Below are 24,974 nucleotides of genomic sequence, written 5' to 3'. Positions count from 1 at the left end.
CTAATTATTATCCTAATAAATTAATTCATAATTTTTAAAATTTAATTAAAATCAATTAACATGAAAGTTAATTATTATCATAATGAATTAATTCATCATTTTTTTAAAAATTTAATTAAAAATAAATAAATCAATCGACAAACTTTTATATTAAATTCTATGTAAAATTTGAATTCAAATATTCAATAAATTAATATCATATCTCAACTACCGAAGCGCAAACCTGCCAGGCGCACCACAACGCAACTAAACCATCATGAAAGAGGCACAAAATGGTAGAGGCCAGATCTGATTGGAAGAAAGTCTTGTTCCTCGTGTAAAGTATCACCTTAAATCATACAGTTAAAAAATAATAAATCTATGGTTAGTGTGTCATTTTTAAAACTATTTCCAGATCCCATGGAAGTTTGTAAAGTTTCACCTTCAATCATAGAACGTAATAAAACTATGCTTACTGTGGGTCACAGTGAACCATGCCCAAGTCCCAATGGAAGCTTGTGGGTCAGTTTCATTCAGATGGGGATATCATACCTGATATTCACAGCAATGTGGGTCTCTCCAAACATCTTACGCTATAGCATATACCCTGTCTTCCTCACAGACAGCATGAAATGCAGTTTGCACATTGACATTGTGGCATACAGAGCATATGAAGATGTTTTATTACAATGCAAGAACACTGGTATCATTCACATGGATAATCTGGGCATCCAGCTTTGGTGTGTTGGGTGACATTGGTGTGAACTGGGGAATTCTGTCATCACAAAGACTGGCTCCCTCTATTGTTGTGAAGCTGCTACAGGCCAATCACATTATGAAAGTGAAGCTCTTTGATGCAGATCCCAAGGTCTTGGAGGCTCTGATCGGCTCTGATATTCAAGTCATGGTCGGCATTACTAATGACTTGCTGGAAACTCTCAGTTCGTCTTCTGAAGCTGCTGACATGTGGGTTCGTGACAATGTCGTACGCTATGCTTTCAATGGAGGAGTCAATATCAGGTACATCCTTATATTTTGGCTTTCCATGTGTCTGTACCAGCTCTATTTTATTAGTAGTTTTGGAAATCTGATAGTCCACTACACTATAACTAAGAACAGCTCTCTCCAGCAGGTACTTACATCTGAGAAGCTCAACGAGTTACTGAAGCTAATAAAATAGTTCATAGAATCTCAAGACCTCAATACAAAGGTCAAAGTTTAAACTAGGTTATTTTCATGCTGTATAAGTTCTTGATTTGAGTGGAAATTTGGGAAACAGAAGTTATTTGGTGATCTGGCTTCTCTGTCATTATATTCCTTAGTTCTTTGAGGTAAACTGTATATATATCCAGCATTCAGATCATGTTGGTCTATTGGCATACAGTACAATGTTTTAACTTTTCACTGAGTTGCAAAACTCTTTGATTTATCCTGGGTTTTCCGAGTTTATGATTTCCCAGTTTTTGCTAATTTTCTCCTGAGCTTTCCGAGTTGATGACCCCTACCGATTTTTGCACCAAACTAATAACTTCCTCTATGATGTAGTTAGAATCCATAGTTTAAGGAGATTATATATCTGCGTCACCCATTGAGACCATGTTGGGCTGTTGGGTGGTGTTACAATTTCAATGATGCTGCTCTATGGCCTAATATCTTCCTTATTTGATGACGTTAATTTGTTACAAGTAGTTGCTGCAGTATATGGCTTTTAACATTTATAGACACAATTTTATTCGGTGCATCTACTGCTGCTGGATCATTTTGCCAACCAACAATTAGAAGGTCATCCTTCGCTTATCCCTGTGTTTAGGGGGAGATGTCATGCTAATCTTGAGCTTGCCAAGGCCATGCAGCCCTAGGTTCTCTGATTGTCAGGAACACCCATATTTGTTACATGAGTCCAATCGAAACTTGAATAACGTCATGGGATATGAAATTGGTATCATTGGTTTTTCATCGGTACCATCCGAGCCGCAGTTTGCCAATTTTTGCCAATTTTTTTTGCCGATGTTTCCGAGAAGATATTTTCTGTACCCTCTGCCGATTTTTTGCCGATGCCAATTTTTTCAACACTGTGCTCGATATAGAAGGCATCCTAATTGGTTGATCAAAATATAGGGTGAATGTCATAATCAGACAGATGCTATGGTCAGCCATTTTGAGGTGTTTGTTTTATAGACTTCATTGGTTGAGCACATTGGGTACAATGACTGACAACATATAACGTGTTGATCCAACATTCTGGATCATGTGACTATGAAGGGTTACGACCCAACAGTCTGGACTGACGTACACCAACTAAAGTCTTAGTCACTAGTTGTCGCTTTCTTCTATAACGTATTGAGCTCTCACACACATACACATACAACTTTCTAATGATTCTCACATAGACAAACTCTAATGCACTCTCAAAACCAGATCACAATGGGCTCATGAAAACTTCGCTTTCATAACAGAACCAAATTCACTTAACTAGGTCTGGCAGCCCAACTGGCACACAGACCTAAATCTTAGCTCTCATAAGCAGCTTTGGTGCCAAGTTCCAACTTAATAATTGCGTGAACAGTAATGCAATTCTAGACTAGTAACCGTGAAAGAATATAAGAAGCGTAAATCAACTATTACATTCCAGTTATAACATCTCAAATGATTAAGCACATTGATATAGTTCATCTCTAACCATAATATAAATTACATAGCAGCATGCAAAATGGGCTCCGGACCGCAATACCTATCATTTAAAAGACAAGGGCTGTCAAACAAGTTGCCAAAGGATGGATTCACCTCCCAGCCGTAGACATTCCTACATGACTGTTACACCCAAGCAGGGCTAATGATATGATAAGGGAGCACAGTTACGGGAGCATACCTCTCTCAGTGTCACAAATTACAAACAGTTTTACAACAGAAATCACCTAGCTGTACCTAACCAGGTTTAGGTCTTCTTGTTGGCCTCAACTAACTCATGTGAAAATCAGTATGCTAGCCCAAAACTACCTTGCTGATCCCAACTAAATAAAGGTAAGAGATATGCTAGATCAGGCTTTTGTAGGAGAGCACTTCTACTAAAGCCAGGAATAGTATATACTTTGTTGGCTCTAACCAGACCAAGGTCTCCTTGTTAACCCCAACGGGATAAAACGAAGAGCTCATCTTCAAAAACTCATTGTTGGTTTCATGTAGAATAAGGAGCAGGATATACGTGGAGAGCCACTGCAGCAATAATGCTCCTAGCATCAATGTCCCACTGCATACCCTCCATAGGTGCAGGTAAGCCAATTAACCAACAGTCCAATAAGCAACAACAAAAGTTGAATGGGGCTAAAGTATAGATCAAAAGCCAAGAGTGCAAAATGAGCCCAAAAGTGTAGCACAAGCGTTAGTACAGTCGACCCCTCTCCCATTTCAGGGTGGCTAATATATAAAAGCAAGCTGGTTGGTAGGAATTTCAATTAGTGGAAGAGTTAATGACCAAACTTTATTTTGCACGACTGGAAGAAAATTGATTCTCTCCCTCATTGGATCATTTTCTCTCAATGGGGGTTTCTTGCTAATTAAGAACAGATGAAAATGATTTGTTTCATTGTTATATAATAGCCCTCACCTCCTAAGGCAATTGGAGTTAACCTCTTGGTCACTTCACCTGAGCATCCATTATAGTAAGGACAAATCCACACGTTCCTCAAGGAATAAATAATTATTATTCATTGTTAATTGAGGTAGTTTGCATCAGCACCTTCCTAGCAACTGGCTCTTCTATGACAGCTATTGTACCCTTGGAGTCTGCAGCTTTTATAGCAGAAACCAGAGCTTTTGAATGATGGAAGTGACATAATTCCTTATCATAGTTTCGGAAGTACACTTTTTCCATTCCTTTCACATAGTAATCACCTTCAGAGGGTGTTTCACTCTGGCCATGTTAAAAATAACGATACTGATTGGATTTCACAACAATGGCATCCTTTTCACTCAATGAATTGTTAACTTGATATGCCATTGTCCTATGCAGAGAAGATATGTCCATTGATAGAACTGGAGCTGGATACTTTGCAAATGAGTGACCTTAAAATGATCAAAGATCAAAAACTTACATATATCTATCCACTGATACAGTGACAAGATGAGAAGGAGCATCACCCAAGGCCTGGCCCAACTTGGGAACTTTTGAAAAACACATAGACATGACAGTCTTTTGATGACTTTCCATTGTGTATGGGCCGTCGTCCTCCAAGAATGTCCAATACCATTACTATATTACTGCCTGCATTGGTCAGCAATCTACCAGATGGAAGAAATAAAACATATTCCAGTGGTTTCCCATGCGTAAATTGCAAATCAGTCTTTCAATTGCACAAGTCCCATAGCCGTCCTGTGTAGTCATATGAACGTGTAGCCATAGCCCATAAAGTAACACTCAATGGACTTACGCCACCGCAGCGAGCATAGTCCTTATGCCCTTCTAGATTTAGTAATTCTTCCTGGGTTGCGACAACCCCCTTTTCTTCCCCTGGCCTCTTCATGCCTCCTTAAGCAAAAACACTCTTAAGGGTCATCTATCAAATCTATGGTTGCAGATCGACACAGCTGGGTATTTTTGTTATTTTACAAGTTGCGCGTCTACTTCTTCCAACGGATATTTAGTATGAGCAGGGGGTTACTCCACCTTTTGATGGAATTTCTATGAAATGTTTATCCTAAGCTATTATAGTTTTAACTTTTGGTCGATCCAAAGGGGAGAGCAATATAGTTGTGACTAAGCATGTTGGAGGCAAGCATGCACCAGCTTGAGCAGGTTTTGCTAAGTTTAGAGGTGCTCTTCTAGTTTTAGGAAGGCAGTGCATTGTCTTAATTGAGTTTCTGGTTATTATTCTAAAGTCAAAGATAAGCACTGAGCTTGAGTTGGCTTCATGATTTAGACGAGTGTGTGTATTGCAAGAAAGATGGCACTATATTCTAAGTAACTCTCTCTTGCAGGTTGGGAGCACTATTCTAGCCAGTCTATTGTTAGCGTTTGCTTCTTTTAGAGAAGGCACTGTAGATTTTCCTTGAAATCCTGCAACTGCTTGAATGAACAAATCTGAAACTAATTTGTTGCACTAAGACACAGGATTTCTCTACAATGAATAAGTAGTGGAAATAAAAGAATATGCAGAGATAAAGAAACACAGTCACAAACAATCCAACATAAATTTTTTCTGAGGAACTCGACTGGGAAAACACTCTGCTAGCCGTAGAATTTTATTGACAGAATTGAGCAATTTAGAATTCGTTACAAGGCAATCTGTTTCACTATAGAACAAGCTTGTTCTCACTGCTAATATTTAGCTGAAACCTGCTTGCAAGAAACCCTGACCCAGCTCCTAAATCCTTGCGCTGTCTGGCTCCTATTTCCTAGCATTGGACAGCCCCTAATATTTAGAAATTAATTCCTAAATCTTAGCGCACTTTCTGCAAGGAAATTCTCTGTCAAGGATCTGCGTATAGGCTGCTCCTAGGTACGCTCTTCTCACAACCAGATCTCACACAAAACTCGTGCTCAACAATAATGTACAATGATGTTCCTTCGTCCTCCTTATAAGCTTTTCGATCATGCTAAATCTGGCAAGTTCATTTTGGAAAACAAGTTGAGTTCGAATTGCTAACTGAGTCAAACTGACTCTTCAACTCGTCCTGCCTCAATTAGAACTTGAAGCTCTCCAACTCGTCTCTTTCCAAATATAACTCACACTTGAAGACAAACAGAACTGAGCCTCCAAATCCTGCCCATGAGTTAACTGCTTCATGACTCTTCCTTATAGGAACTCATGCATGCTAAAGGAAGGCATGAGCGAGGTCTATCTTGACTAAGGCGCAAGTCAAGAAGACCTTTCTCATTACACTACTGAGATGGTCAAGTTTAGCACGTATTACGGAAATCCTAGTTCTCCTAATCTATAAAGGAGATACAGGGATAAGGGAAGAAACACTTGGTTTTGAGCTATTGCTTTGTCATCATTCTTCTTTCAGTTAATTAAGATATGAGTGATTAAGTGCTGTTATGTTTACTTGCTGTCTACAATTTCCAAAAGTCTAGTTATTCAGATTTAGTACATTACAGTATGCTGTTCTTAGTTCTTCTATAACATGTTGTTTGTATTTTTTCAGACTTACGCGTTTGTAGATTTAGTGCTTGTTTTCTGTAGTTTTGATAGGAGATTAGGTTCTCGATTTCCTAGTGACTATGATTTTGTTTTAAAAGTGCAGATCTGCTTACCACATCTTGAAAATCCATCGCCTTATTACTTGTTAGAGCACATTATCTAAAATCTTCCAGGATCCATCTGTGGAGTGGACTGAGAAGGATTTCAGCATGTGTGATGCCCTAGCATCAGTGAATGAAGTTGACCTGTGCCTAAGACAGGCATTTGGATCTGTCAGAGGGTTGTGGGTGAGATGCCTAAGTTACTCTCATGATTGGTGTGTTGTTTATGCTTGAGAGAGGCGATCTGCACTTGTGATATGTTTTTGGTCATATTTGTTTCAGCCATTGTTATCTGTTAATTTTAAGTATGTTCTATGCTTAGAGCAATTTACTTCAATTTTTCATATTAGCTCAATATCAATTCCAGATTAGCAATCACATCAGCATGATAGTAAAGTGCAGATAGAACATAAACATAAACATCGGAAGACAAGCCAAGACAAGAGGACACAAGATGTGGCACCAGCCAGGGACAAATCCCAATGTGGGGAAACCCTTGATCAATTCTTCTTATATTCTTCAATAGTTCAGCAGAGAGAGAGATAGTACAAATACATTTGAAGTCAATACTTGACTTGCCAAAATAGAAGATCAGACATCAGAGATCTTCACCATGAAGATGACAAAATGCAGCAGATGATAGGCCTAGAACAGCTCAACCAATTACTCAACATACTGAAGCTTTCCTTCCATAAAACTCTCCTTCCTTTGCTGCTTCACTGATCATGTCAAGGCTGCCCATCTGGCAACTTGTGTATGCTGAAAGGACTGAAGCATATCTTGGCAAACCTGATCTCTGGTCAGGGCACAAGATCTGAGAGCTACTGCACCCTAAACATACTCCACAGTCCACCTATTTACTGAGGATAGCCTTCACACTGATCTCCAATGATATGCTGCCTTATAGGGTCTGAACGCAGCACTTAAAGAGGCCTCCAACTGCTGGCTATGGCCTGCGGCCTAGCCCAACAATTAACTATAACCTTGTCCCTTCACACAGTGACCCAATCAGCCTTTAAACAGCAGTAATGTCACAGAGATTTCCATGCTGCTAGACGCTGATATATGGCTCCTTTTAATGCTGCGTATAGGGCTCTTTAGGGCTTCTTATGCAGCGTATTGAAGTTCCTTAGACAGTTGATGAATCACACATCAAACTGCGGCTAGATTGACAGCGTAATACGTCTCCCTTTTTGCCTGCGGCCAGATCTCCTCACTGCTGTTAGGGCTTCATGACTTTCCTCTAGACAGCGTATAGAAGCCTTCTTTTGCTGCTGCCTAAACTCTTCTCAATACAGTGGCTAGGGTCTCCATTATGACAGCGGATTAGGGCCTCCTCATTACAGCGTATAGGGCTTATGTTTCACTGCTGATCAGCCCTCCTTTTGCTGCGGATAAGGCTTCTTCATAACTCCGGATTAGGGCATCACTAAACAGCAGATTAGAGTTCCCTTTTAGGCTGCGGATTTATGCCTCCTTTGACTGCGGCCAGCCCTCTTCCTTGACTACTGCTAGGGCTCTTCTTAACTGCGGCTAAGTCTCCTCTTTTACCTGCGGCTAGGGCTTTCTTCATGACTGCGTCTATGCCTTCTTGGTGACTGATTAGGGCATCACTTGACCCTCCTTTCTCTGCGGCTAGATGACTCCCTTCTTGACTGTAATTTAGGGCAGCGTATAAGACTAGGGCACTCCCTCTAAGACTCCTCCTTTAGGACTGCGTCTAGATCTCATTAGGGCAGCATATAGGTCTCTCCATGGCTGAAGCTTGATCTTCATTAGGGCAGCGTAGAGGTCCCTTCCATGGCTGCGGCTAGGGCACTCCCTCTAGATCTCTCTTTCACCAAAACCCAAACAAATGAAGAGAGAGATCACAAGAGGTGTGTGTACAAATGACTTGAGATCCTCTTCTATTTATAGTGCAACGTTGAGATAAGTTGGGGTTAATTTGGTTGCTGGCGGACCTTGACAAATTGTCACATAACACAAATAAATTCATATCTCCATGAATACATGTCGGAATCGGATGATCTTTAGATCAATCCTACACCTCTCAACGAGAGAAATCCAAGAAAAATATCAGTTGCCATAAATAAGATGACCCACATGGAGTTTGGCCCTAGTTCCAATTTTAACATTATCGGAACTGGAAAAGCCTGGTCTGCTACCGAACCGGCTAGTTCTGTACAATGCAACCAAGGACCAATGCAATTTAAAAAAAAACAATAATTTATGAGGGGTAGCCTAATATTCAACCCTAGGGCCCTACTAATGCTATGTAATTAATGGTAATGATAAACTCTTAAAGTAAAAGGATGAAATGAAATCATTTTCATCCTTTTACTTAAATATTTAACATTACCATTAATTGTTTCAGGATGTTTGGGAGTGGTTCCAACCTCAATGGATTTCATATGGAGAAAGTATAATTTTAGATCCCACTCAAAATCCAGCAGACTTAATGGTTTTTAGGATTTTAGGATTGGGGGGATTGCAAAGTTTCCATTGGATTTTGTCATGTACGAGGGTATGGAACTAACTGTTGATTTTTGGTAGCATCAGATGTGCTCTAGCCTTGAAATTTGGAGGAGAGGCTAAGGCACATGAGATGTCCAAGATCCAGAAATAGTTTTGAGAAATTCCATCCGGATGAGGAGTTATTAAAATAATTAATATTTTTTAATGGGTTCCTTAGTCTAAACTTAAGGAAATAAAAATATTAATGGGTATTAATAAAGATAAAGATGAGAAGCTTCTAAGAGACGAGGATAAAGTCTGTTTTAATCTTAGACGTTGATTAGGGACTTAATCTCGGCCGTTGATTCATCAACAAGAAAAGTATAAGAGAAGACTTGAGGGTCATTTGGAGACACACCGACAGATACTCAGTATCTCAAGGAAATTCGATTCTCAAGGAAGAGGAGATCAATTTCAGAGGGAGTTGTAGGGTGGAGGAAGAGGAGGGCTTCAACAATAAGCAGTGATTGAGGAGGAGGTGACGCAGGGGCAATGGAAGACAGCGTAGAAAGAGAGACACAGTCCATAGGAGAGACACAAGGCCTACGCACGCTGACGCAAAGGGACACATAGCCACTCAGAGCCACGTTGGGTCAATCAGAGTGCCGTGGGGGTGACGCGGAAGTGGGAGCAAGGTCTCTAAAGTGTTAGATGGTCTCAGAGGGAAAGTCTCAAGTGTTTTCTTTCATTTTCTCTGTAAAATCATTCCTTGTAAAAGAAATTGCTATTGAAGATTAATAAAGCCCTCATTTGTTGCACCCGTTTTCCCGCATTGGGTTTTTCTAGGGAAAATTGTCCAAAAATAACTATGTCGATGTGATTGATTCTTGTGCATGTATTTTTTCTCTGGGTAATTATGTGATAACTGCAATAGAATTTATTTTAAAATTTGCTGAAGGAAGTTTGTAAATAACTTATTGAGAATAATAAGTAGGTGAAATAAATTAGTTGCTGCGGTGATAGAATTTCAGTTTAGAAATTTTCACATGGTATCAGAGCAGAGATTCGACAACGGGAAAGGAAAATCGATTATGGGTCAGGAGCATGTTGCAGAGGCATCCACTCAAGGGGACTCCCGCAAATTTCCAGAAGAATGCACAAGGGACGAATATTCGATGTTAACTTCCAGATTGGAAGAAGAAGTCGCTTGCCTTGCAAGCTCTGCCTCCTCGAAGGTTTGGTATATAGATAGTGGAGCTTCCTGGCATATGACAGGAATCCGAGAATGTTTTTCAGATTATCAGGAAGAAAGAATGAATTTTTAGATCACCATGGGGAATAAAGCAAATTGTACTCTAGCAGGAAGAGGTACCATAGTTTTTCAAACTGAAGCAGGAGAACGACTTCGAGCAACCAATGTGCTGCATGTGCCGGGATTAGGGATGAACTTACTTTTCGTATCTCAACTTCAAAACAAGGGCTATGACATTTTCTTCATTAAGGAGAAAGTATATGTCAAACACCCAAGATGGAAAAACAAGGCTCAGATTGGAATCAGAAGTAACAAGTTGTACAAGTTACAATTAGAATCACCAATGGCACTGATAGGGAGTAATGGAGACAAAGACTTGAATGAGCTATGACATAGGAGGATGGGACACTTACACCATGGGGCTCTGAGAATTCTCAGGAAAACAGTATCAGGAGTTCTAGAACTAAGTACTGAACAGGATGATGTATGCAGAGGGTGCGCTCTGGGCAAGTATGCCAAAGCTGCATTTTCCAGAAGTAACAATAGGGCGAAGAGTGTGCTAGGATTGATACACTCAGACATCTGTGGACCAATGTCCACAAAAGCTCTTAGTGGTGCCGAATACTTTGTCACCTTCATCGATGACCATTCCAGGAAGACTTGGATCTACTTTCTGAAAACCAAGGATGAGGTTTTCAGTCGATTCAAAGAGTTCAAGGCTCTAGTGGAGAATCTGATAGGAAAGAAGATAAAAGTGTTGCGCTTGGACAATGGTGGAGAGTATGTTGACAAGGACTTCACTGATTTTTGCGCTAAGGAAGGCATCAGAAGGGAGTGGACAACTCCCTACAATCCGGAGCAGAATGGAGTAGCAGAAAGGAAAAACAGGACTATTGTGGAAGCAACTAGGGCAATGCTGTATGATCAGGATATGCCTAAATTCTTGTGGGCAGAAGCATGCAACACGACAGTTTATGTCCAGAACAGGACTCCTCACAGGGCATTGGGAAAAATCACTCCGGAGAAGGTCTTCACTGGGAAGACACCTGAAGTCAATCATTTCAAGATATTTGGGAGTTTAGCGTATTGCCATATACTCGAAGAGAAGAGAAAGAAATTAGATCAAATTGCTGAGAAAGGATATCTTGTGGGATATAGCGAGAATGCTAAGGCATATAGAGTCTATCTTCCAGGGAGTAGGAAGGTAGTAGTTCGGCGGGATGTAAAGTTCATGGAGGATAGAGCTTTCAGAAAATCCTGAGAAATGCCTTCCGAGGAGTAGTCGAAAGACGAGCCGTTGGTCAGACCACTTCAACCAGCGGAAACTGGTACCAGAAATCCTCCTGAAGACAAGGCTTCAGAACAGGAGGAATCTCAGGAAGAAGAGGAGTTGATAGATGTACCTACTACCAGTGGAAGAACGAGCCGAGAACTCTGACAGATTCTACGGGATGCAGAAGACTTCATTGGTGCACCCAAGAATAGTAAAAGGGAGCGAAGACAGCCAGATAGATACCAGGCCTTAGTAGCTCAGGTTGGGGAACCTTCTAGTTTTCAGGAGGCTGTTCAACATCAAGTATGGGTAGATGCTATGGTGGAGGAATACAGCTCTATAATGGTCAATGATGTCTGGGAAGTGGTACCTAGGCCTCAGGATATATCAGTGGTAGGTTCGAGATGGATCTACAAGGTCAAATATGCTGCAGATGATAGTGTGGAGAAATACAAAGCCAGGTTCGTGGCTAAGGGGTATGCTCAGAAGGAAGGGATAGACTATGAAGAAACCTTCGCCCCAGTAGCCAGGTATACTTCTATTAGGACCGTGATATCTCTTGCAGCGCAGATGGGGTGGGAGATTCATCAGATGGATGTCAAGATGACATTCTTGAACGGGGTAATAGAAGAGGAAGTATACATCGAACAGCTAGAAGGTTTTGAGACACATGAGAAGAAATCTCATGTATGCAGATTAAAGAAAGCCTTGTATGGGCTGAAACAGGCACCTAGGGCATGGTACGGTCGAATTGATGGCTACTTGCAGAAGATGGGGTTCATCAAGAGTGACGCAGACCCTAATCTCTACTATCTGGTTGTAGAGAATGAGCCTCTAATCTTAGTGTTATATGTGGATGATCTCTTCTGGACAGGATTGTTGACCACTACGTGTCAATGACCCATAGCAGTACACCCCCTTTTTTCGCAAAAGGGACAGTGCCTGATCGATGAGTTCGTGCCGTCCAACTATCATCATTAGCTTGATCATCATCTTATAAACCCAGTCTGCATGTGTATAATGTAAATAATTTCAGCAGATCCGTGTCGTGTATGTAATTACCTAGGTAAACCTATTTTTCTGGTGACAATCTACATTCTGGAAGGTTTTTGTCTCACCGATCCATTCTCGGATGATCGACAGAGTTTTCCTTCAGCCTTACCCCAAAGCCGGAATGGATTTTGTCACTTGGATCTTAGGGGAGTCCTAGTGTTCTAAATCAAGTCTATGTAAAAGTGATTTTGGAATAATCCTAACTATTTGGTTAGGTTATTTTATTACAAATTGCTTGATCTGCTAGATTATATTTGTGTCGCAGAATTGGGTAGTCTGTGAAGGTTTATCACAAATGGGTTTTACACCTTGAAATGTAAAAAATGTATAAAATCATGATGTAAAGTGTCTTGAGGGTTGGAAAAATAATTTATCCCCTCATAGGTTAATTAATTAAAATCCTAAGCCAGAAATTTAATTAATTCTAGGTCCTAGGTAAATTTAAATTCTTCGAAGGCAAAATTCGTCGGTCCTTAAAAATTAAGGTTTAAGAGGTCCAGGGACTAAGGTAAATTAATTATTTTGCTAAATTTTAAGCCTTTGGTCCCTGGGGTTAAGTGAAAATCAAAATTTTGAGGAAATTAATTAAAAAATTTAATTTTTGAATTAATTAAAATGCATTTAATTGAAAATTTCGAATTTCCTCAATAATTTAAAATTTGGATGAATGAGATTAAAAGAAATTTTAATCATCATCAATGGTCGAGATTGCTTAGGATTTATCTTTAAATAGGAGGTCATTTGTCAGTTAGTTGATCCGATCTTTTGATATGGAAGGTTTTACAATCCTTGTCATACCATTGGTTCAGAGGGTAAGGCTCGACTTTGGTAAAGGGGGATGGTGATCATGTAAGGTTAGGGTAAGTCTTAAGGGTTGTGTCCCAAATAATTGAGGTGGGGAAATCACATTTATCTAAGACTAACTCAAGTGATGAAAATTGGGAGTCAAAGGGGAGCATCTAGAGGAGGTGGGATGAGAAGATGAGAGGGCCCCCCTTATCAAAGAGGATAGTGGTTCGTGGTGGGCTTGATTGGGGAGAGATGGGTGGGGGTAGGGGATAGAATTAGAGGGGAAAAGAAAGGAGGGCATGGTCAGCTAAAGTGATATAGGATACTAAGGGATGGCATCGAAAGGGGAGAAGGCAACGATTGGCCATGACACAATCCACTACACTAGCACCACTACCATGAGGAAGGCATGTGAAGTGGCTAGAACCCAAAAAACAAGGGAGACCATTCAAGATCAGAAGCTCATGAGATTCACCCTATTGCAAAGGTGTCTCCCAGATGTTGCAAGAGGTCCAAAACATTGTGAGAAGACCAGTGAAGCCCTAGTGGTTCTGGATCAATCTCCTATATACAAAGGGCATCTTTAGGTCGATTGTGGAGTGGAACTCAAGAAAATGAGCTTTCCTATCTCAAATAATTGCATGATGTCAACATACAAATCTAGGTAAATACCCCCCTCTAAATCTACATGAACGATGAAGTGTGAGAATGTGGGTAGAAAGTAGTAAACATCAATGTAAATGTCTTTAGGGAGGGGAGCTATGCCTCTAACTAGGATCCACATGAATCTAGCAAACTCATTTGAAGCTACCATAAAACCTTTCCCTGGAGGGAGTCCCTAGTCAAATGAGCTACAGGCCTACACCACTTGATCCTATAACACCACCAAAACTCTTGGTTATCCTCTCTACAAGTTGAAAACCAATGATAACTAGGTATGCTTAGAAGCGCCTGAACATGACTTGTGTGAGTCTCAATAATAAAAGGGATATCTAGTGAATTGAAGTCATCAAATATCATTTGTGGTGATGTCCAAAGAGTCTCATTGCCATTCTAGTAGCCTAAAAAAACCTCTAACACTTGCTACCTCTATCACTGGGCTTGTCAATTGGAGTACCAAGGGCGGGTCCACCTAGGAGGGTAAGAATCTTGGATGATCACCCTTAGGTCCACAATGACTTCTCATTTTCTTGCTTGACATGTTGCAACAACTTGCTCTTGAGCATTAGAGCTGAACAATCCATGATTTGGTCATATTCTCATTTAGGTTGATTCGGTGAGGAATAGAGAAGAGCTTACACTTTGTTCGAAGGGCCTGGAGCTAGTCACCTATTGTGTTGAAATTGGAGAAACAAAGTGGAGTTGAATGCATACCAATCCCTCTCAAGGCCAATGTTTGGAATGTCTAGTGTATCTTGGAAGAATGTGGCTTTGACCATCAAGGTGTTGAATGAAAGGAAAGGCGAAAGGAGCCCCCTCACCTTCAATTTTATCTCTCAAGTCCATCTTGTGTGCTCCTTCATGAGCTTGGCATTATCAACTTCCTCCACCTTGGTGAAGAGGGTGGATTTGCTCTTTTGTCAAACAACTTGTGCCCATGAGTTTACCCAGTGGATCACTTCCTTCTTCATGGTGTGACCTTTAGGAAGGGGCACTAAAGATAAGTTGATATCAACACAACTTCAGACTCCAGATTTGTGTAGACTCGTGGGATCATCCCCCATCCCATGAGACTTCAATGACATGACTAGATCAAATCCCTTCGCAGGAGATGGATGAGATCCTGTAGGCCTTAGCAATGAATTGCCTCTTCTAGATACAAATGCAGTGGACAATCTAGGAATCCCACCAATTCTCTCTTTGGACATCATAATATACTAAGCTTCCTTCATTTGAACTCGAATGTTAGGAGAGATGGGTTTATTCCATGACAAACCCACCTCCTTACTATTGGTCCTTTCTCTTGGATCTTCTCCTCCTATACATCTCCACCTCGGAGTGGGTTTCTGGGTTTGGGATAGAGGGATGCTCATGTCTCAGGTTAGATCTCACTCCCTATTCTACCTAACTTTACTTTTTGCATCTTTCTTTTTACAAGAGACCTTTTGGTACTCTGCTTTGTAATGGCATCACTTAATAGTCCCTTTGACCTACTTTTGTGGTCATTAGTGTAATATTTCAAATTGAAATGTACAACAATAAATAGAGACATATACGAGGAAACAACAACAATAAACAAATTCTAGGCATACAAATCAGAATACACAAGAAAATGCGCCAAACACCTGAGCCATTTTATTAATACAGAAATTTGAGTACGTAAATGGCAAGGAATGATAGAACCTGAGCCTACTATGCAAGCTAGGAAAAACCCAAGTGATACAACTTGGCTCCGTAATAGATATAGGCTCCCAAATTGAAGTGCAAACTACCATATTAATTCTGTTGCTGGTTGTTGAATGGAACTGATGATTTTACTCTGAAAAATGCCTGGAATGAGTTGAAACTTTGTAGATGGCCTCCTCACAAGAAACCCATAAAAGACAAGAAATGGTTTGGCCTAACTCCAAACCAAGTTTGAGCCCACCAAGTGATGCGAATTACCGGCTAAATAACAAAACACCCTATTGAAGGAAAATGGTTTTCTGGCCTGAATACCACTCGGAAAATCTTGCAAAATTAACTGGGGACTCCTCTCAATAAACCCACAAAAACCCAAAAATCGTTTGGGCTGAATCCAACATCACCCATGACCCCTAAAGAGTGCGAACTTCCCTCTCTGTCAAGCAACTTGCACTGCTGGGAAATGCTCTGCTGAATACATGCTGAATCCACCCCGGGAAGCCTCCCAAAACTCCTAAAAATCTCCTCTGAGAAATACCTCCTAGCTCTAGCTCTTATCTCTCCTCAATTCCCCTCTAAACCCTTGCAAATTCATCCCTAGGAACTCTTGCGCACTTGGTGGGAAAGAATAGATTTGGCCCTAGGAATTCCCTCTGATAACCCCTGTAATTTAATAAGAACTCGCCCTGCTTGTGACTGAATTATCTGCAAAATCCCTGGCCCAAATTCCAACTCTTGCTGGCTCTTCTTAGTCCCACGAAATTCTCCTCCCGTGCCTTTAGAAAAACACGTATTGACTGATAAATGATTTGCGTTGTGGCTCCTATAAAAGCCCTGAATGGACTCCTCTCTGCTCTCCTAGGGTGACACTTGAAGTTCACCAAAGGTAGAGTGGAATTCCCGCTCGGGAAATCCTTGTGCTAAACAACACGGGTTGTCTTGGCTTAGCAACTCAAGGGAACTAGTGATGAAAGTTAAAGTGATGCAAGATATGCAAATGAGGGCCCCCTTGCTCTATTTATAATTGTTGGCCTCTTACTTCCTTGGTGGTCCCCACTCTACACTAGTTCGCTCTCTTTCTCTTTCTCTCTCCTCCTTATCACAGATGCGCACTTCCCTTTTTCCCTATCTTGCTCCACAATTGTACACCCCTCTTGGTTGAATTCTCTCTCTTGTGGCCCCCACATTCCATTGCGCTGTAATTTGTCTTTTCGCCTGAGCCCCTCAAGCCAAAAATCATCCCCAAAACTCGCACTATAAAATTGTGCTATGCGTAGCACCATCCCAAGTCTCCTTGCTACCCACCTTAGATGAAAAATCAAAATTGGGAACATTATAGTCCTCCCCGCCAAAAATTGCTTGTCCTCAAGCAATGCCTGAACAAGCACCCTCTCTGACTATTGATCACCACTATCACCACCAATAATACCAAGGTCCCAAATGTGCCACTGAGTCATCCCCAATCTCTACACTGTCTTGTCATGAAGGAATCCCTCGATACCAGGATCCCAAGCCATCCTGATCAATGTGAAGCACCCCTTGCTCCGCTCACTGTCTAGCCAGGTATAGGTACCAAAAGCCCTCTACATACTATCAATAAGTAGAGCATCATGATAATGTAGGACTCTGTCCAACTCCCCATGAAGTTGCCCTACTGAGTAGTCCACCTCATGCACTCCAAGAGTAAACTCCTGAAGATACAACCCAATCCCTGTGGGGATGAAGTCTCTCCCACATGAGCTTCCCCTAATATCCTCTTGCTAACCAACCTGCCATGTTGATGAAATCCCCCATGCCATCAGCGAGTCACAAAAGCCCAATGGAAGATCTGAATGATCTCCCCCTGTAGTGGCCAACTCATCCCTAAAGGTCGCTGAGCTGTCAAGTACTGTGATGTTTGGATCCCATGCTAGTCTCAAAAGGGTGCCACCATGTTGTCGTTGCACCAATTTGACTCTAACAGGCGGCCATCGTGCGAACACTGTATCCTCCTCCCTTGAAACCTGGTGGCAAAATATCGATGAAGGCCAAGCTCATCCTGCCCAGGTATCTTTATGATGTCAATATCTACCCATCCATTGCTAATCCTGATCTTGAGCTGCAACTGGAAAAACTTGCCTTACCATACAATGGAGGCCTTAGTGATCCCCCGTGTGTCAACCCCAGAGTGAGCTAGATCACCCTTTGCTATGGTCTTGTGCCTCATGAAATGGAGTGGCTTGTCAGCCAATTGAATCCTTGGATCCCATAACCATATCTGTTGTGGTGTAGTCCTGATGACTACTGAAATCCACATGCCCCACATCTCTACTCCCTGCATGTAATCGATATATAGACTCCACACAACATGAATCAATCTAGCGCATGCAAAACTGCCCTTCACTTGCCATACTACACTGTGGGATCTGCTACCCTGTCTCCTGAAAACACACCTTGATACTGCCTGAAGACTAAACATCCGCTCGTAAGAAAGGTCAACCACCCGCTGTATATGTTCTCGTGACACCTCAGAGTGCCTCGCCTGAAATGTGTCATGCATCCCCTTAAGTGTGAACTCAAGGGTGGAACATATGCTACCTCCGCAGCAAACCACGCACTCCCCAAACCTGTACTTGTCAGCTTGTGCCCTGACCCAATGCCATCGCTGAGAAGTCTCTCCCTTGGTGCGCTGAGTCCCATCCAAATATCTCAGGTGAGCTCCCTGCCCCCTGCTGCTCATGCCCAGAGTGTCAAAGGACAACAACCAAATCATCTGTGCTTGCAAGTGATGTAGAAGAGGGACAGGTGTGCGGGTCCCTATGGATACCATCAAATGTCGCTCATCTACGTCCTCGTCGGTCCTAGGTGAACTACACCCAAAGGTATGCATGATGTCCCTGTCCATAAGTCTCCTTGGAGGCAACTCTCCAAGACCCCGTTGTGTAGCACTATACGCCCTTGCATACCACGGAGTATCTCTGTACTCCTTGGCATGCCACTGTACACTACGACCTATTCGTGTACATCACTAAATACCCCTTCCTATTGTTATACCATCTTGTACTGTCTCGTATCTTGCTTGCGTCACTATAGCTGAGACTCATTGCGTGTACTCAATGCGATGTGAGTCGCTCCTTCTACTCCACAATGCAATCCAACACACTACAACGCACCACCATGCATCTCCATGACCACCTGCAAACCACTGCTCAACGTTGTATGCTCCCACACACCACTGGATGCCATGGCTTAAAGCTGAGACAGTACGCGTCGACCCGCACTTTACCAGCATCACCACCACCACCGTTGCATCACCATACTCTCTGATGCATGGATTTTCCCTCCAAATTGTTGATTTCTGGTAGCATTGGATGTGCTCTATGTCTCAAAATTTGCAGGGAGGCTTAGACACATGCATTCTCCAATACCCAGAAATCATTTTGGGAAATTCCACCCAGAGAGTTTTATTAAAATAATTAATTATTTTTAATGGGACCCTAAGTCTAAACTTAGGAAATTAAATAATTAATGGGTATTAATCTAAACTGTGGGTGAAACTTTTAGAAGAATGCGAAGATCAAGTCAATATTATCCTAGCCATTGATTAGAATCTAATCTGGGCCATTGATTGATCAGCGAGAGGATTATAAGAGAAGTCTTGATGGGCACTTGGAAAACACACAGAGAGAGTTCAGAGGATCGAATTTCTGAAACAGAACAGCTGCCGGTGAGAAATTCGAAGTGAGCTTTTGCAGTGAGGGGCAAGGATAGTATCCGAAGGGAAATCTTTCCTGGTCGGAGAATACTAAGTAGAGAAGACATAGGGAGATCCAACAGTGGCAGCGCAGAGCCAGAGGGGCTGACGCAGAGCCTCGTAGGGCCACACAGAGGCAACGCAGAAGTCGAGAGGAAGTCCAAAAATTTGCTAAAGGAATTAATTGCAGAAGCTAGGAGCCGGGGTGTGAGATCGGGAGACAGAAATCGAAGTTCCTAGGCATCAAATCGATCAACTGGAGGAGTGACGCTGTCCCCAAACGGTTTGACGCTGGGTTGACGTAGAGACTGCGCAAAGGCAGCCAAGGCAGTCATTCAAGGGCTGGATCAGCCAAGATTTCTAGTGATAGTGTGAGGTAATCTCACAAATCTCTCTATCAGTGATATTCTCTGTAACTAGGTTGTCGGGAAGGCATCTAGAAATTGTATTCATAAATTACTATTCCATATCAATAAAACCCTCAAAGCTGCTGCACCGGTTTTCTCGCATTGGGTTTTTTCGTGGACATTTGTCCAAAAATAACTGTGTAGATGTGTGTTGTGTCTCTTTTCTGTTTAGTTTCTTGTTTTGGCATAATATTTTAAATAGTGAATGCTGCGGTTGTATTTACTTCCATATTTACCGTAGAACACAGTAAATAACTTGTATGGATTAACAAGTAGGAGAAGTAACATTAGGTTGCCGCAGTAAGGATTCTGGGTTTTAGGAATTTTCACATGGTATCTGAGCTGCAGGTGAAGCAAGAAGAGCATAGTTGGTAGATCCAGTGCTGAAGGGAGAAGGGAATTAGAAATTCCTGCAGAGGCAACAATTCGAATCCCCAGAGGGTTTGCGCAGTTCAGGCCAGGAAGGGTATATTTTCGTGGTAAATCTCTCTTTGGCTGAGTCGACAGAGAGGTAAGATTTCCAGATCGAAATTAGTTAGCAGCAAAGGGAGCAGCGCATCAGAAACTTCAGCTTAGAGGGTTTTTTCTAGTGGGACATAGTTTTCTGCAGGCAGTTGCTAGGCAAAAAGACGTCAGAGGGAAGAGAGAGACACGGTTGAGGGAATTCTTCCTCAGAGGACTTCTAGCCAAGGAGTCTGAATTCTCACTAGCTGAGCAGTAGCGGAGGGGCAGATCTACAAGCTCCAAAAGGGAGTGCGTAGGCCAGTCCAGTGCTATGCAGAGGAGAGAGGAGGTTATTCGACTTTTCGATTGGCAGAGATGGCAGCTAGTGGACTGAGAGATCAGGATAGGTTGGATGGGGCATCCAACTATGTGATCTAGAAGGCAAGGATGTCATGCCTTCTGGATGAGCATTTTCTCAAAGTCTACGTCGACAGCGTGGTAGCTGAGCCCACAAATCCAGATCAGCTCAAGAAGTACAAGGGAGAAATGGTGAAGACAAAAAGAATGATCCTCGACAGAGTGAAGGATCATATAGTCTGTCACATAGCTGGCAAAATACTGCCAAAGAGATGTGGGATGCATTGTCGATGTTGTATCAAGGATCTTCCGAGCAGCGGAAGATGTACTTGGAGCAGAAGATGAGATCTACGCAGATGTAGAAGGGGAATGCATTGATCCGTTCCTCACGAAGCTTCAGGAGACCCGAGATGAATTGGCAGCTGTGGGGTCAACACCTCAACGTTTCGAGATGGTAAGACTGGCCCTAAATTCAGTATCTGAAGAGTGGCAAGTCTTTGTCCAGAGCATCCTGGGCCGGGCAACTTTGCCAAACTGGGATGAGATGTGGGCAACCCTTAAGCAAGAGGAGCTGAGGAGGGACTTGGTCAAGTGTAAACTTGACGGAAGCAACAGCAGTGGGTCGAAGCCTAAGGAGGAGGATGAGAATGCAACCCTCGCATCCAAGGGGCAGCCGAAGCAACGAAAGAAGAAGAAAGATGTTTCTAAGATCAAATGCTTTAGGTGTGGTGAACTCGGTCAATACGCAACACAGTGTCCTCTCAAGAAGAAGGACAAAGATGAGAAGCATGATCTGAAGGTTGTAGCCATGAAGATCGAGGAGGATGAGTTTGCCATGACAGTCGAGATACCTCCAAGAGGGAGGTGGGCTGATTTAGAGTTGTAGTTCGAAAGAGCTACAGATGGGTAGGATCCTTGAGGAGCCCACTTCTTGGATCAATACCTTGCTACGGGAGCCTAGATCAGTAGTAGCAAGATGGACCAGTGTCAGTTGGTGTAGAGGAGTGTAGGAGTGGCAGTTGTAGTGGCTAGGAGCGCTAGAGACTGAGCAACACAGAGCAGGGTTGGCAGCAGTGCAGATGGCACAGAGCAGAGGTCAGCAACAACACAGAGGATTTAGAGGGTCAGCGTTGAGACTAGCAACAGTCAGACTCCAGTAGCGAGATACATCATATTGAACACCAGTTCAGTAATTTGGGATGCTTTTCCGTTGCTGATGCAGTAACAATAGTAGTTGGAAAAGGTTGCAGTGAAGATGCAGTTGGCAGTGGCAGTACCAGGAACAACACAGATGCAGAATTGAGAGGGAGTTGCAGTATGGATGCATTGTTGACAGTGGCAGGGTCAACAACAGTACATATGCAACGTTTGCGCAGTAGTTGGTGGACAAGATGTCAGACACTAGCAGCACAGAAGGAGATGTTACAAAACAGAGTAATGCTTCAGCAAGGTGCATTGCTAGAGCACATTTCTCGCTAAGAGAGAGTGTTGATTTATGGTAGCATCAGATGTGCTCTAAGTCTCAAAATTTGCAGGGAGGCTTAGCCACATGCATTCTCCAATACCCAAAAATCGTTTTGGGAAATTCCACTCGGAGACAGTTTTATTAAAATAATTAATTATTCTTAATGGGACCGTAAGTTTAAATTTAGGAAATTAAAATAATTAATAGGTATTAATCTAAACTGTGGGTGAAGTTTCTAGAAGAAGGCTGAGATCAAGTCAATATGATCTTAGCCATTGAATAGAATCTAATCTGGGTCGTTGATTGATCAGTGAGAGGATTATAAGAGAAGGCTTGATGGGCACTTGGAAAACACACAAAGAGAGTTCAGAAGATCGAATTTCTGAAGCAGAGCAGCTGCTGGTGAGAAATTCGAAGTGAGATTTTGCAATGAGGGGCAGGGATAGTATCCGAAGGGAAATATTTCCTGGTTGGAGAATACCGAGCATAGAAGGTAGAGGGAGATCCAGCAGTTGCAGTGTAGAGCCAGAGGGGCTGACGTAGAGCCATGTAGGGCCACGCATAAGCCGAGAGGAAGTCCAAAAATTTGCTGAAGGAATCGATTGCAGAAGCTGGGAGCTGGGGTGTGAGACTGGGAGGCAGAAATCGAAGTTCCTGGGCAACAAATCGATCAGCTGGAGGAGTGACGCTGTCCCTAGAGGGTTTGACGCTGGGTTGACGTAGAGACTGCGCAGAGGCAATGTAGAGGCAGCCAGGGGCAGTCATTCAAGGTCAGCCATTGAGGGGCTGGATCAGCCAGGATTTCCAGTGATAGTGTGAGGTAATCTCACAGATCTCTCTGTCAGTGATATTCTCTGTAACTGGATTGCCGGGAAGGCATCCAGAAGTTGTATTCAGAAATTACTATTGCATAATAATAAAACCCTCAGAGCTGCTGCACCGGTTTTCCCACATTGGGTTTTTCTGGGGACATTTGTCCAAAAATAACTATGTAGATGTGTGTTGTATCTCTTTCCTGTTCAGTTTCTTGTTTCGACATATTATTTTAAATAGTGAATGTTGCAACACAGTAAATAACTTGTATGGATTAACAAGTAGGAGAAGTAACATCAGGTTGCTGCAGTAGGGATTTCGGGTTTTAGGAATTTTCACACAAATCCTCCCCGAGGGACCTGATAGGTGAATCTCCCTATGTACCAATAGCGATGCCACCATTGCTTTGCTCCTCCGTGTCCCCTTTGCCCCACATAACTGTGAATAATCTCCAGCCCCATACAAGGCACTGTGTAGTGGCCTGCTGTAAAGTTTTGTGGATGTTCTATGCTAAGAGCAATTTCACTTTTCTCACAGCAATCATACAAGTAGTTAAGCAAAATGCAGATAGAACATATAAGCAGATCTTACAGAAGACAAATCAGAAACAAGAAAAATGTGTGTGTTCGTTTCGGCGGTCAACTAGCAAAGTCTCCTTTGGTCAGCCAGCCCAGATGTGTCACAAGATCCCTCCAACTAGTAGATGAGTCAACCCAAGTCAATTCTACAAAAAGTCAACGCTGTCCTGAAAGGTCAACGCAGGGGCAGCAAGCTAAAAGTCAACGCAGCAGCAAAACGGTCAACCCTTTGACCTCGATTTTTGTGCCAGATAGTACGGCCTTCAAAAATCGAACTTTCCACCAATTTTCAGCTTGATTGGACCAAGCGTTGACCAAAGTCAACGCTGGTCAAACTTTCTGCGAAACCCTAGCAGCAGAAACCCTAGCAGCAGAAAATCCATACGGTCTGTCCTCTTCGTCCTTCCCACGTGTGGCTGAAATTCGTCCTCCAGGTAGCGTACTCTCTAAGATGAGAGAGGAAGATGTGAGTTGAGTTGTGATAAAATTCTCTCCAACTTTTCCTGTATATATATCCATCAATGAGGGTGTGTGACACATCTGTTGGGCATGTGAGCCTACATTACAAAACTGGCTGACCTTGCACATATAATTTATTAAGAATAATAAATTCACAATATAAGTTCTGCTCATCGGATTAAGACTATTTTTATATGGATTTTACACCTCTCAGAAAGAGGAATCCAACAAAAATATTAGCCTCTTAATCTGAGCATCAGAACATGGAGTTTGGACCTAGTTGTCCAAATTTAACACTCCCTCTCAACTAGGGAGAACTCCATTTATTAGTGCAATCAACATCGTGAGTCATCCCGCCGAAACTTGCTTTGCTGGCTTCTTTATTTCAGAACAGAAGTGGGTCAGTCACAAAGACATCATTCCCCGACTGACATAATCAGTCCAGAGGTCCCAGACCTCACAAATCTTGATCCCAGATCAAGAGGTTGGACCATGCCATCCTAGATAGAGAGTACGGCAATCTCTGATGCGTCCATCAGTCTTTGCTAATAGTCTCTAGCTTTTCCACACCTCATTGGCCAAATGAGAGGTACTTCCCATGAGCCCTGAACTCAATGGGTAGGATGCATACGGGGCACAGATTAAATGAGTGGCGAACCAGCTCAATAATCACAAGGGTGGGGCAGAAGCATTATGAGTGCTTATAGCTTCGAGAAGCTATCCCCAAAGCCCCCCAGAGCTCCCAGAGCTCATCGTCCAACAGGACCCACATCATAGGGTCTTTCCACTACACCAAGACTCTCACGGAAGGTTAGGAACTTGACCTTCCCCAGGGGCTTAGTGAGAATATCTGCGACCTGCTCATCAGTTCCTATATGATCGAGCCTTACGGCGCCTCGCTGTACCATATCCCGGATAAAGTGGTACCTGATATCAATATGCTTGGATCGGTCGTGGAACACAGGATTCTCAGTCATACGAATCCCACTCTGATTATCACAGAGTATTACAGTGGTATCTAGCACATGTTGGAACAGCTCACTAAAGAGCTTCCTCAACCAAACTGCTTCACAACAGGCCATACTAGCAGCAATGTATTCGGCCTCCGCGGTGCTCAAAGCCACCGACTTCTGCTTCCTGCTCATCCATGAGATCGAAGCAGAACCAAGATTGAAACAGCATCCAGATGTGCTCTTACGATCCACCACACTGCCAGCCCAATCGACATCAGTATATCTCGGAGTATCACACTCCCGGCAGTGTATCTCAGCCCATGGTTTATCGTGCCCCGAAGATATCTCAAAAGATTCTTGGCACCAACCCAGTGAAAATGA

The 24,974-nt window shown here is 42.5% G+C and overlaps 1 protein-coding gene and 1 pseudogene across 1 annotated transcript in view; one reads left to right on the top strand and one right to left on the bottom strand.

Annotated features, from left to right (window-relative positions):
• The first annotated feature begins 314 nt into the window (after nt 1-314).
• Nucleotides 315-24,974, top strand: part of LOC149172583 (glucan endo-1,3-beta-glucosidase 8-like) — a 43,513-nt gene continuing 18,853 nt past the window's right edge. The window contains exon 1 of the mRNA XM_089424348.1: nt 315-999. Coding sequence (XP_089280474.1) covers nt 650-999 — 350 coding nt within the window. The 5' untranslated portion in view covers nt 315-649. The remainder of the gene's footprint in view (nt 1,000-24,974) is intronic.
• Nucleotides 3,680-4,423, bottom strand: LOC149172584 (protein SLOW WALKER 1-like; annotated as a pseudogene).

The sequence above is a fragment of the Pinus tabuliformis genome, chromosome 4_2 (assembly GCF_031772625.1).
Source record: "Pinus tabuliformis cultivar Carrire ecotype Pingquan chromosome 4_2, CPIR1, whole genome shotgun sequence".
NCBI classification, from domain to species: Eukaryota; Viridiplantae; Streptophyta; class Pinopsida; order Pinales; family Pinaceae; genus Pinus; species Pinus tabuliformis.
Note: the sequence above shows the minus strand (reverse complement) of the source record. Positions and strands in the feature narration are given on the sequence as shown.